This window comes from Peromyscus maniculatus, chromosome 2 (genome assembly GCF_049852395.1).
Source record: "Peromyscus maniculatus bairdii isolate BWxNUB_F1_BW_parent chromosome 2, HU_Pman_BW_mat_3.1, whole genome shotgun sequence".
Lineage (NCBI taxonomy): Eukaryota > Metazoa > Chordata > Mammalia > Rodentia > Cricetidae > Peromyscus > Peromyscus maniculatus.
This window is the reverse complement of record NC_134853.1, coordinates 30388105-30402549: the sequence shown is the minus strand read 5'-3', so window position 1 is coordinate 30402549 and position 14445 is coordinate 30388105. Positions and strand designations below refer to the sequence as shown.

At 46.7% G+C, this 14445-nt stretch overlaps 1 protein-coding gene across 1 annotated transcript in view; it reads right to left on the bottom strand.

Moving 5' to 3' along the window:
* Positions 1-200: 200 nt before the first annotated feature.
* LOC107400982 (uncharacterized) overlaps positions 201-14445 on the bottom strand; it is a 53467-nt gene continuing 39222 nt past the window's right edge. The window contains exons 3-4 of the mRNA XM_076563591.1: positions 1222-1312; positions 201-338 (exon numbers count right to left, since the gene is read on the bottom strand). Of these exons, the coding sequence (XP_076419706.1) occupies positions 1274-1312 (39 nt within the window). The 3' untranslated portion in view covers positions 201-338; positions 1222-1273. The remainder of the gene's footprint in view (positions 339-1221; positions 1313-14445) is intronic.

Sequence of the window (14445 nt, the reverse complement as noted above, 5' to 3'; positions counted from 1 at the left end):
ATGTCTTCTCATCTCTTTTAACGCCCTAGCCAACAGCTGATCTAGCGCGGGACTCTGATTTGACCCCACCCAGTTTCTACTGCCAGTCCGGACCCCTGCCCAGGGCTCTCCAGATACCAGCTTCCGATGTGGCACCTCCTCTTGGCTGTCCAACAGGAATCCCAAGCAGTTCCTTTTCCTCACTGTTGTGACAAAATACCTCACAAAAGCAACTGAAAGAAGAAAGAGTTCCTTCTGGCTCACAGCTGGAGGGTAGAATCCATGATGGTCAGGAAGGTGTGCTCAGAGAGGCTCCAGCTGTGGAGGCAGGTGACTCAGTGAGGCTGTTCTTGTTAAGTCTAGAATGAGAAGGAGGATGAATTCTCATGTTCAGTTCACTTTCTCCTTTTTACTCACCAGACCCCAGTCCATGGGATGCTACTGCCCACATTCAGGGTAGGTCTTCACTACTTAGTTAAACTTCTCTGGAAATACCCTAATGTATGTTCCCACGTGATTTAAAAACCCATTTAAGTTGACAATGAAAATTCAGCATCACATATGGCCTTCATATCAAAGTCCAAGTCTTTGTTTGTTTTGAGACAGGGTTTCATGTGGCCCAGACTAACCTTGAACTCCTAATCCTCCTGCCTCTACCTTCTAACTCCCAATTTGAATTACAGGCAAGCATTACCATGACCAGCTTCAAGTTCTTTTTTTTTTTTTTTAAATTATTTTATTTTAATTTTTGGGAGCGGGTTTCTCCCTGGCTGTCCTGGAACTTGATCTATAGGCCAGGCTAGCCTTAAACTCAGAGCTCTGCCTGCCTCTGACTGGGATCAAAGGCATTCACCACCATGTCTGGCTTCAAATTCTTGACACCCAGATGGCACCCTGAATCCTAGGGATGCTCATTTTAAAGGGTCTGCAGTCATCCTTGACTCCTGCCTGTCATGCTTTGAATCACCAGGAAGTCCTAATAAAGAGAACTGGAGTCCAACCAATTTCCCCCACTTTCAATGTAAGTCTCAACGTCCAGGGGCCACCTGCCACCGCAGCCGCGTCCAGGGGCCGCCATCCTTCCTCTCTTAGCCCTTCTCTTATCTATTTGACCCACTTCAATCTTTTGAAGATGAGGCAGATCATGTTTCACCACCACGAAGAACCTTCCAGAATGTTTTTTTTGTTTGTTTGTTTTGACTGTTTCCTGGCTGTCAGGTGATCTTCATAACTCCTCCTTACCTGTCTGTCCAACTCAAGCTTCTTTGCTGACTCAGCTCCAGCCACACTGGTTCTATGATTCCTTCAAGATGTCAGTCAGGCGTGCCCCCACCTTTGGGATACACAAAACATTTACAATGGCTCCAAGCAGTAGCCTGGGACCCTGAGCTGTCTCACTCACATGTCCCACCATTACTCCCGACAGTGTATCACATCTCTGCCACCATTTTTCTTTGAATAAAATCCCCTTGCTACTTTGCATATTTGTGTGAACTTTTGAATAAGAGGCCAAGAACCTGAAAAGACCCTGCTGGACCAGTGTTAATCTTGCCTTCCTTCCTTTTTTGTTTCAGTATTCAGGATCAAACTCGGGGTTTTGCCCACGCTAGACAACTGAGCTATATTTCCAATACTAATCCAGCACAAGTTTTTCCCTGAAAACTTCTGACATCTCATTGACCAGAACTAGGTTAGATGACCTCCCCGAGCTGCAAGGGGAGCTGAGATGGGGAAGGCAAGGGAGAAAGCAGAGGATGTGAATGAGAACCTTTTCAGACCCTACCTTAGAGCTACTGAATCAGAAATGCTGGGGTTATGTCATGAATACCAGCAATCTATGTGGTAACAGACTTCCGGAAGATTCTGATATATCTGAAGCTGGTATGATGGGGCTTGTTTATTTGTCTCTGTTTTGGGAAAGGGTCTCATGTATTCCAGATTGGCCTGAAACTTGCTTTGTAGCCAAGGGAAACCTTGAATTCTTGGTTTATTTATTTATTTTTACCTCCTGAATGCTAGTATTTAGGTGTGAGATACCACACCCCATTTATGGACTGCTGGGGATAAAACCCAGGGCCTCCTCCATGCTAGGTAAGCATCACACTTTACATTACACTACTCCCCCAGCTCCCATTGGAGTCAGTCTTGTGGTATGAAAAGAACCCTGGACTAGTACACATATCACCTGTTTTCTTTGTGGAGTTCTGCTACTTGTTCACCAGAAGACATTAGTTTTCTGACCTATAAAATGGGAGGGATAATAGCTACATGATTTCATTGAATAAACTGTGGTGACCAATTTAAATAATGTAGATGGAGACATTGGAAACTATAAATCATTAGGCAAATGTTTTGATTTTTGTTTTTGTTTTGGATTTTTTTGTTTTTCGAGACAAGGTTTCTCTATGTAACAGCCCTGGCTGCCCTGGAACTTGCTCTGTAGACCGGCCTGGCCTTGAGATCCACCTGCCTCTGCTTCCCAAGTGCTGAGATCAAAGGTGTGTGCCACCACTGCCCTGCACAAATGTTTTGATTTTTGAATGGATCTAAGGAGAGGTTCTGAATGAATTAGGTCTGATGTTCAGGGACAAAATAAAACTGGAAAGAACATAATGGTGACTATCATCATCGGCAAAGAGCCAGGGCTGACACAGGAGGATAGAGACTGCCATTGTGCTATCTGTATTGCATTATGGGTCAACATCTCAGACAAGGGAAACTCCCTTGACGAAATCTCATGTTTGAGGAGAACTGCAAGTGGCCGATCAATACAAGGTCACACCTTCTATCGACTCCTAGAGGTGCGGCATTTGATTACACTCCTTTATTTTGTTCTGAGCCAGGGTCTCATGTCATACTACGTAGCTCAGCCTGGCCTGGAGTTCACTATCTCGAAACTCACATGAGAGTCTCTGGTCTTGGCTTCCCAAGTGAGGGGATTACAGACATGTGCCAGCACACCTAGCTTGAGTTCTAGTCTTTCACAGATGGTTTTTTCCGGGGTCAATAATGACAGCAGGATTTTGCCATACCTTTGTCAACAGTTTATGTAGCTGACATGATGGGCAGAGTACAAATGCCTGGGAAACCCAAAACTACCCATAAAAGGTCTAAAGAGATAGAAAAGTTACAACAGTCAGAGACAGAAATAGAAACCGAAACCACAGAAACTCAGAAGCGCACCATCACAAAACAAGCTTTTTGGGGTGGCTGCTCCAGGTGGTTTCCAGAAGAGCAAGAAGGCACAGGAGGCTTCATAACAAACACTTTGGAGCGTACTGGAAGGGGGCACTAGAAGGGAGCACACACAAGAAGGTGGGTGAGAAGCTAGGAAACACATTGGAGGGATTTAATGTTTTGTTTGGGGATTAAAAAGCCCGAGATGCTACTGTCTGAACACCAAGTCTGGCACCCACTCCTTGTGTATTAAAGCTTGCTCACGCCCTCCCTTGTTTATCCATTCCTCTACGAGGCCCACAGAACGGCCCTGGGAGCCGTTTTCACTGGGTGAACTTAGATCAGTCCTCAGCTTCCAGGAGGCACCCAGTCGTGTCTAGGTTTGCCTCCAGGAAACTTAGACAAGGCCTAGAAACTGCCATGACTGCAAGCATGGCCCTCCTGAGCGAGGGGTTGGCCGGTCTCTTCAGGTGAGCCTGTGTCCAGGAGGAGGAAGTGTTGGCAGGGCGTGACCTGGCTACGTGGAGACTGTGGAGTAGTCAGGAGACTTTGTCTATGTGTCTATTCAATTGGTCTGTACAAAATGTGAAGCCAAGATCTATTTATTGATTGATTTGTTTAACATTCGGGCTGCAACTCGCAATGGTATGATAAGAGAGTTTGTAGAAGCAACATTGCAGACCCACACATTCCTTGGCACTGGAGAGGCTATGATCTGCATATGGAAATCCAATGATGTAACCCTCTGAAACGGCTGGGGGAGACCCGCCAAGTTCACCATCAAGGCGACCAAGCTCAATTCAAACAAAGAGGCCAAGGCTGGGTCATAGTTTCAAAACATTCAATCTTTGGACCTGCTTTCTAAGGCGTTTCAGTTTTTCAGACAGGCAAACAAGGCCCATTTTCCCTCCCCAGCCCTGCCATGAACCCACTGACCTACTTCACCTCAGGAGCCTCGAGTATCAGGGCCTAGGTCGCCAGGCAGCTCTCACTTGATATACGAGCAGGCTTCTTCCTCTGGGTCCTGAAGGGGAATTCGGATTAGGGCCTCTCAAAGAAAGGTTAAAGTGTAGTCTGGAGGCTCCCAACAGTTGCAGAACGGTGATTCCCGAGGTCAGGTGCAGGCCCCAGTGACTCACAGGTTATAGGCCCCAGTGACTCACAGGTTATGTGATACAGGTGTCATTAACACTCCGATCCACCCCTTCTCAGGGAGACTCTGCTGCTGCAATTACCCCGCCTGTCCTCCAGCAGTCTCAGCTTCTCTGTGACACCCTTCTCATCAGTAATGCCTGGGTGTCATCTCGAGGAGAGAAATCTGAGAAGGAACCAACAGTTCCCGCCTCTCACTCCCCCTGGCCGCCCTGTGTCCTCCTCTCCAGCATTTCCTTTTTCTGTCTTTCCTTTTCTTCACGTTTGTTCTGTTTTTTGAGACAGAGTCTCGGATATCCCAGACAGGCCTCTAACTCACTATGTAGCTGAGATTGGTCCCCCTGTGGTCATCCTGCTTCTACTTCCCAAGGTGGATATCACCATGCCTGGCTCAAATTTCCTTCTGAAAGGATTTCTTGGAACTGGAAAGAGGGCTTGATGATGAAGAGCACATAGTGCTCTTGCAGAGGTCCCAGGTTCACTTCCCAGCACATAGCATCTCTCGACTGTAACTCCAGTTCTGGGACATGTGACACCCTCTTCTGGTCTTCATGGGCACCAGGCGTGCACGCACGCACGCACGCACGCACGCACGCACGCGCACATGCAGGCAAACACTTAAGCACTTAAAATTAAAATACTCTTAAAAGGATTGTTGCATAATTGTTTGAACTGAATTGTGCCCCTCCCCAAAATTCATATTAGAGGCCTAGCCTCTGGTGCTTCAGAGTGTGGCTAGATTTGGAAAGGTGATAAGTTAGAAAGAGACTGTTAGGGTAGGTACCCATCTGCTTGCTTGACCTCAGGTTTCTACCCTCCAAAAGGCAACACCATATCAGCTGTTCTGTACCTGCCTATTCTGGGGACCTGGTTAAGGCTGAGCACACAAATAAAGTTAGACTCCCCACCCCCCCACCCACCACCCCGAGACAGGTTTCTCTGTGTAACAGTCCTGGTTGCCCTAGAACTCGCTCTGTAGCCCAGGCTGACTCAAACTCACAGAGATCTGCCCGCTTCTGCCTCCCGAGTGCTGGGACTAAAGGTGTGCCACCATGCCCAGCTCAGCCGAACTGTTTAAATGTTGTTTTTAAATTTTACTTATTTTATTTTATGTATATGAGTGTTTTGCTCACATGTATGTCTGTGTACACACACATGAGCCTGGTGCCCACAGAGGAGGGCACTGGATTCCTGGAATTAGGGTTATGAACAGTAGTGAGCTGGGAATGTGGGCGCTGGAAATCAAACCCAGGTCTTTTTCAGTAAGTGCTCTTAACCACTGAGCCATCCCTCCAGACAGCCCTACAGTTAGATTTTCTATTTCTAAGGCTCTTTTTAACCTCTCCCACGCAGGATTTCACTGGTCCCCACAAACTGCTGTTTCAAGGTCACCACTGACACTATCCAGCAGGTCCTAAGTCACTGGGCCACCTCTGGGACTTCCTTGCAGCTGCTCAGATTCCCCGGTAGGAGCTATTTCAGTGACTACCATGACACTCTCATTTTCCCACTCTCTTCTGTGGCTGTAAATATTACAAAAACACTGGAGTCACACCCATACCTCAGCCTTTCCACCTCTCCCTGGAGCTGCAGACCAAGCCACCAATGGCCCTGGATTTTCCCACTGAAAGACCTACAGAGCTTTTCCAGTCCAACGCCCACCTCCATCTTGCCTCAGTTTCCCATTCCCTTTCCTGGTGCTGTCCATTCACCAGGGAAGTTAGAGTCCCAGCATCCCCCACTCCCCACCACCCCGTACATATTTCAGCTCACGTAACAGCCTCAGCTCAACCTAAAACAAACCCCGATTTCCACCGTTAACCCAAATCTGCTGCTGCCACCTTGCTCTGAACAAACAGTACGGCCCTGCCTCCCACATCCCTCCTCACCTCTGGGTTCATCCTGACTGAGGGGCCCTGCTGACTCCTGAGCCTATTCATGTCTCATCAACTTGTTTATTTGTTTATTTCTTTTTCAATACTAGGGATGGAATCTGGGGCTTGTGCCTGGTAGGCAAGTGGTGGGTCACTGAGCTGCATCTCCTACCCTTAGTTCATAAAACCCTTTTCTTTTGAAACATGGTCTTAAATTGTGTGACTTGCAATCTTCCTGCCTATCCTTCTGAGCCATGGGATGACAGAGACCCACACCCAGACCTGGCTCTCACCACATCTTGAATACAATGCAGATTTGCTCTGCTTTGCAAGTTCCCTCTGGCAGTGGCCCTGTCCGGCTGTCCTCTGGCTATATTGCCAGTCTTCTGTAGTGAGCCGGTGGCGGTAAGGCCTACAGACTCATCCCTCCTCTTTGGGTCATTTAGGGCTGCTCAAAGCTCACCCCCTGGAGAGGTCTTTCTTGAAACCCTCCTGTCACCTAGCACCTGCTGGAAGGTCAGAGAAGTCAGCACACTCAGGTTACAAGCAAACCATGTGCCAAACATTGTATCAGATACTCATATTTACTATCTCAGCTAGCCCTCAGAACAACCTTTGAGAGGGCCTTCAAAAAAATCCATATTTTATAAATCAAAATACTAAAGTGAAGAGAGGTCAAATGCAAGGTCCAAAACTAGCCCTCTAAACCACTACTCACGTTCAATTCTATCCTGGGTTGTGGGTAATTGGGCTCCGAGGAGCCGGCTCTCCAGGGCTGATGGCTTCTATCACACTTGCTTTTAGGCAGGTAAAGTCACTTAGGTACAATAGTGTGTACTGGGGAGGGACAGTCAGATAATACAAGGTGCAGGTCAGAGCCCAGCATGCCTTTAACCCCACACTTGGAAAGCTAAAGCAGAATTGCCACAAGTTCAAGGGCAGCCTAAGCTATGGAGTGAGGCTTTGTCTCAAACAAATAAACAAAACCAAACAGAACCCAACCAAACAAAAAACAACAACAACAAGGAACAAAATTTGAGTTTGGTAGATAATATTATATATCTTATATATTTGGTAGATATATACATTTACTCATGGGTCCTTATTTTAATAGGCTAAAAAAAATGATGACCTTTGGTTTTTCACTCAGGTAGGTTTGAGACTAAAGTTCTCAGAGGCCATTAAAACCTTTACAATTAAAAGGTTTTTTGTTTTTGTTTTTGTTTTTTTTCCAACAGGTGGTGGTGGTGGTGGTGGTGGTGGCGGTGGCGGTGGCGCACGCCTTTAATCCCAGCACTCAGGAGGCATAGGCAGGTGGATCTCTGTGAGATTGAGTCCAGCCTAGTCTACATAGTGTGTTATAGGACAGCCAGGGATACACAGAGAAACTCTGTCTTAAAAAAACAAAAAAACAAAGGTTTTTTTCCACAGCATATTTTACATATATAGTCACTGACTTACCATGTCGCCTCCACTAGAAGCAAAGTTCTGGAGAACCAAGAATGTTTTGCTGTCCTGGTAAGTGGCAGAGTGTAAGGTGCTCATTTTAAAATGTTGAATGGATGAAGGAATGCCAGGGGCACTCTGTGACCTGCTTGGATGAATGCCCTTTGTAGGACTACATTACTTACCTAAGCCATAACGGGAAACAAAGAACTACTCCTGCCAAAAGGAGGAATAAGAGGCCCCACAGGAAAAGAAACACAACACGCAAACAAAAACAACTCTGAGCCAGGCAGTGGTGGCACATGCTTTTAACTCCAGCACTCAGGAGGCAGAGGCAGGTGAATCTCTGAGTTTGAGACCAGCCTGATATACAGAGAGAGTTCCAGGACAGTCAGGGCTAGAGAGAAACCCTGTCTCAAAAATCCAAACCCAAACAAACAAAGAAAACAACTCAGCCTCTGGAGAACATTTAGGGGTGATCTTGCCCCCCACCCCCAACTGCAAGAGTGAGTTTTGGTACTACTGTATGCAGTGGATTCTCATCTGTGCATTTATCTGCCCAGAAACCAAGGAGTCTAAAGGTGAGGTTGGCTTCACTGAAGCCAGTCACTGACATGAGGTCCCATCAGGTCCCTAAGTCCCTGTGCTCGTTTGTCTGAGACAGTCCCATTCTACAGCCCACACCAGCCTGGAACTCAACATACAATTTGGGCTGTTCTTAAACCCATGGTAATCCTCCTGCCTCAACCTCCTGAGTACTGGGACTTCAGGTATGGCCCATCATGCCCAGCATGAGGCCCATAGTTCTTGAGGGTGCTTCTCTCCAGCATGCCCCACATCCCAGTAATTTCTTGTCCTCTTCTAGTGCATACATAATTCCTTTTTAAGAATTTTTTGTTTGAGACCTAGTCTGCGTGTATAGTCCAAACTGGCTTCAAATACTCTCCTGCCTCAACCTCCCTAGTATGAAGGTTTTATTTACATTTTAATTTTTTATTACGTGTGTGTGTGTGTGTGTGTGTGTGTGTGTGTGTGTGTGTAAGTGTGCATGCCTGTGCATGAAGAGTGTAGAGGTCAGAAGACAATTTTTTTTTTTGGCTTTTTGAGCCAGAGTTTCTCTGTTTACCTTTGCACCTTTCCTGGAACTCACTTGGTAGTCCAGGCTGGCCTCGAACTCACAGAGATCCACCTGCATCTGCCTCCCAAGTGCTGGGATTAAAGGCGTGCGCCACCACCGCCGGCCAGAAGACAATTTGTGCGAGTCAGTTCTCTCCTTTCACTATGAGGGTCTCAAGGATCCAATGAAGATCATTATGCTTGGTGGGAAGTGCATTAACCCACTGAGTCATCGTTGTTGCTACATGACCGCACATGCGCTGTCCAGTAGCCAAGCCAGAGGCTCAGTCATCCCTTACATCCTATGTAATCCGTGTGCTGTGTGATCACCTAATCTATGCGCGTGAGTGACATGGCTAGGTAAGCCCATGCGCATGTGCAGGGGAATCCATAAAACGCAGGTCACAGACTCCTCCCTCTTCTTCCTCTTCCTTCAGCACATGTCTTCCAAATAGGCCTATGCACATCTTTCCTGTCCCTCCCTTCTCCTAATAAACTCCTACAGTGGGTTTTGTCCTACCTCGTGGCTTTTCTCGCACGGTAAAACAGCACCACTTAATGAATAACATTGTGCCGCATAAAACTAACAATGGTGCCAGCCCCAAGATTTTATTCCTAATCACCATAAGGAAAGAGGGTTTGAAGAGACATAGGTGTAGCTCAGTGGTCCAGCCTATGCTTACAACACTTAGAAAGCCCTGGGTTCTAGCTGCAGCCCCACAACACAGAACAAAACAAGCACCGAGAAGACAATTACAAGTTACAAAGGTCGCAGGGTACAAAGGCTAGAACCTAAAGCCTTACGCATGTCAGGCGGAAGCTCTGCCACAGAGCTACATCCCCAGCCCAGAAACTCTTGTGTTTAATAGTCCTGGAGTAATTCTCACTCCCTGACATCTTTCTAAGGAGAGAACTGGCAGCATGTTGAGAGTTCTGCTTTCAGCCAGGTGGTGGCACACACCTTTAATTCAAGCACTTGGGAGGCAGGGCCACGCAGATCTCTGAGTTTGAGGCCAACCTGGTTTACAGAGTGAGTTTGAGGACAGCCAGGGCTACACAGAGAACCCTGTCTCAAAAAAAAAAAAAAAAAAAAAAAAAGAAGCAAGAAAGAAAAAAGAAAAAGCTGTTTTCAGTGTTTCCTTTAGAGAGCAGAGTTCCATCTGTGAGCCCAGCACTTGGGAGGCAGAAGGAGCAAGCCTGACACAGGTCAGAGTGGTCTACACAGCAAACCACAGCCAGCCAGGAATACACAGTGAGACCTTGTCTCAAAGACAACAGGGGCTGGAGATGGCTCCGAGGTTAGGAGCACGGGCTGCTCTTCCAGAGGACTGGGTTCAGTTCCCAGCACCCATTGTCTAACTCCAGCTGTAGGCTTTGATAACCTTTTCTGGCCTTTGTGGGCACTAGACATGGATATGGGGCATAGACACATATGCAGACAAAACACCCACACAAAATAAATGAAAACTTGAAAAATTAAAAAGCAAGTAGAGTTCACTGAACCTCTTCCTTTCTGTCTTAGTCAGTGTTCTGTTGCTGTGAAGAGATACTGTGACCACAGCAACTCTTCTTGTTTCGTTGTTTTGTTTTTTGTTGGTTTGTTTTGAGACAGGGTTTCTCTGTGTAGCTTTGGAGCCTGTCCTGGAACTCGCTCTGTAGACCAAGCTGGCCTGGAACTCACAGAGATCTGCCCGGCTCTGCCTCCCGAGTGCTGGGATTAAAGGTGTGGGCCACCACCGCCCAGCAGGAACTCTTATAAATGAAAGCATTTCACTGAGGCTTACTTACAGTTTCAGAGGTTTAGTCCATTGTCATCAGGGCAGAAGCTCAGCACAGGCAGACTTGGTGCTGGACAGTATCTGAGAGTTCTACATCCTGATCTGCAGGCAGCAGATCTGGGCCTGGCATGAGCTTCTGAAACCCCAAACCCACCCCAATGACATACTTCCTCCACCAAGGCTAACCTCCTAATTCCTCTCAAAGCCACTCCCTGGTGACCAAGTCTTCAAATCTCCAAGCCTATGGGGGCCATCCTTATTCAAACCACACTTCTGTTCCAAGCTTTCTTGTCCAATTTGACTCTTTCTCTTCATTTGGGATAATGAATTTCACTGGAATTTTAAGTGATTGATCTTAAATGCATTTTTTCTAGACACCTGGCAATAGTCTGGTCTATGGTCAAAGCCCAGCTGACCCTCTCTGTTGGTAGATAGATTTAAAATGACCTAGCCACTTCACTTTGGGATTCTTCACAGTATAGCTAAACAGCTTGTTGCTTTATGTTGGAAAAAGGCCTGTAGGGTCCTCCTTTGTGGCTTGGAAGGAAACAATACTCTTTAGCAATCTCAGTGTGGTTGGCAGGGTGACAGCCACAGCCTAATTTTGTGACCAGGAGGCAGGAGCATTACTTGTATCTGGATGCTGGCATAAATGTGGTCCAGCTCTGTGATCCTTCAAACAAAACTTGAGGTTGAATTTCTTTTGTTCCAGTAGATAAGGGAGTGTATTGAGCACTATGGAAAACAGACAAGGGTACTCTGACAGATGGGGACAGAGTCTCCCCACAGCAGGGGGTGAGCCTGGAACTGGGTACTATAGCAACACTCTAAGAATTAGCCTATGAATTAAAGGATGGTTGCATTCATGGGGTCTGTGCAGGCAGGGAATGGCCAGGTCTTTTGTCAGCCAACAGAGAAAAGATTGTGTTTCTATTGTGTGATTTGAGTTCAGTTGCATGCAGACAGTCCTGTGCTGTGGAGGTGACCTTACTTCTGTGTGTCTTACTTCATTTAAGTATGCAAACCAGAAGAGTTCCAAGGACAGAGGCAGCAGGAACGATCACCCCCATCCCCACCCCCACCCCCACCCCCGTGTGGGCAGTAGGCAGTGAAGGGTTTTGGTGATTTCTCTTGTTAGTTCCTTTTAGTATTATCTAGTCCCCACACTTCCAGACAATGTCGGTGATAAAGTACTCCTCCCTCACAGGAACAGACATAGACACTTTCCACAAACAACCATAAATCAGCAAGAGTAAACGGAGCATGAGATGCCTGAGATAAGATTTGCTTTTCTTCTGCGGTGCTGGGTGTTGAACCCAGGGCCTTGCTAACATACTGGGTCTGATGGAAAAAACAAAACAAAGAACTTGTTAAGTTTGAGATGGAGAGCCTGCGATGGGCCTTTTGGGGATGTGCTGCTGTTGGTGGCTGTAGGGTTTCTGCTGTTTCTGCTTGGGTTTGGTTTGTTGGCTGTCTGAGACAAGGCCTCTGGTAGACCAGATAGACCTCGACCTGGAAGCCGCCTTGGGCTCCTAGCCTTACTGCCTCCACCCCCCAAGCACTAAGGTTACAGATGTGTGCTACCTCTCTACTGGCTTTCTGATTTTTCATTTTCGATTTTGGTCATCTGTTGTTTTAAAAACTGCACCAAGGGCTGGGGATATTGTTATGCCCAGATCTCGGGGACCCCCAAAAGACCACCACGGAGACCAAATCCCGCATGTAAAAGCAAAGAGCCTTTATTTCAAGCTCCAGAGCTTGGTCCCTCTGTTTGTCCAACACAGCAGTGAGAGCAGATGAGCCCTGAGCTCAGGTGGGGCAGAGTTTTTATCATGGTAGAGGTTGGGGTGAGGTGATTTCCAGGATCCAGGACCCTGATTGGCTGACAATTGTCTAGGGGTATCTGTAAAACAAAAAATAGGTGTGTGCTAGACTCAAGGACATCTGGTCACCTTATCCAATGGTTGGAATGTTTGGGATGTCAGGCTTCCTCACCCGGGGTAGATCCCTGGGTGGTATCAGCTTAAGGCTTTTCCTGGATCTGGGTGTTGCCTGCCAGTAAGCCTGTCACAGAAGCTGTGTCTGGGCCCCTAAGCCTGTCATGGCTGCTGTGTGGTCAAGCTATTTTGGGGCCCCTTCACAGATACAGAGGTAGATTTCTTTCCTATCTTAAGAAAAAGGCTCTGCTTCAATCCTGAAAAACAAAAAGTGAAGCAGCAAACCTCCTGCATTTAAACATTTGCTGGGTATAGTCGCACATGCCTGTGACCCCAGCCCTTGGGAGGCAGAGGCAGGAGGATCAGGAGTTTAAGGCCAGCCTGGGCTACACAGTGAGTTGGAGGACAGCTGGGGCTACAAGTGACTCTAAAAAAAATAATAAAATAAATAAAGACAGAGAGAGAGAGAACAAATGAACGAAAGAAAGAAAGAAAGAAAGAAAGAAAGAAAGAAAGAAAGAAAGAAAGAAAGAAAGAAAGAAAGAAAGAAAGAAAGAAGAGCAATCCTTTGTTGCTCAGGATTCCACCATTTTGGCAGGACTCTGTGGAGACAGCTTATCTCCACATTTCACATGGTGGCATGCTGAGGCTGGGATTGCCTGCATGGCCTTTTTCTCTCCTGTCTGGACCTCAGCTTGGATGGACTGTACCCAGGGCCTGGCCAGGCATCCTTTACCACGTGACTCTTCACACAGCTAGTTTGAGCTTCCTCACAGCACGACTGACGTCTGCCCTGTCACATGGCTGTCTTCTAGACTAGAAAGCAGAGACTGCCAGCTTTTCTTACTGCTCAGAAGTGTAAGTCCTGGAAATCATCATAGTCTACGGTGTGACTCAAGGCAGTCACAGAGCTAGCCCAGATTCAAGGTGTATGTGTATGGGGTGGAGGACAGATTCCATTTCGTGATGGAGATGTTATGATGGCTACCTCTGTTAGAATCATTTACCTCAGGTTTACTCTGTCCTAATAAGGTATTGTATGCTTTGATACACTGCCTTTAGGGGTAACAAACTTATTAAGCTGGACAAAGTAAGTATTTTTGATTAAAAAAAAAAACTAGACTTTTATCATTGTTAGTAAGTTTTGGTTCTAAATGGGAAGATGACCTCTAGATGGATTCTTAACAGGAAACAAGAGATGACAGAGCTCCTAACGTATCAATAGCATTTGAGAGAAAAGAACCTGATTTGCTAAAATCTCAAGTGCAGACTGCACAGACTACACCCTTGAAGCATGTAAGGTCAAATGACCAACACATACTGATCATTACCTGAGTACCAGACAATTCCCTGACTCACCGCAGAGCAGAGAGGGGACTTGTGGATCAAAATCCATTTTCCCTGGAAGGCTGGATGTTTTAAATGTTCTTGGTGGCCTGGAATGGGTCCCTCTCCTCTAATTTTGGGTTGGTAAATTAGACAAAGGGGAGCTGAAAGGACCACAGTTTCCAGTAAACATGTTCAGGACCAACCTTGAACATACCTGACCAGCCTGGACTAATCGCTGAGATGGGAAGCTCTGTGGGCAGGAGAAAAAGCACACCGGGTCTTTGTCTCAGGTCAAGAGAAGGGGAAGAAGTCAGACATTTGCCTTCTTTATCTATCTATAGCCTGTCTGGCTCGCTGTGACCCTTTAACACAGCTCCTCATGTTGTAGTGGCCCCCAATCATAAAATTATTTTCATTGTTACCTCATAACTGTAATTTTGCTAGTTATGAATCATAATGTAAATATCTGTGTTTTCCAATGGTCTTAGGGGACCCTTTCAGGGTCGTTGGACTCCCAAAGGGGTTGAGAACCACTGGTCTAGCTGCTGGTCCTTAGAGACAGACCACTTGGGCTCACATCAACATGACTCTCACTGCCAGTTAACCCGCCTATATATGCGCAGTGGAGCTTTGCTTTGGAAACCCTTTATAAATGCA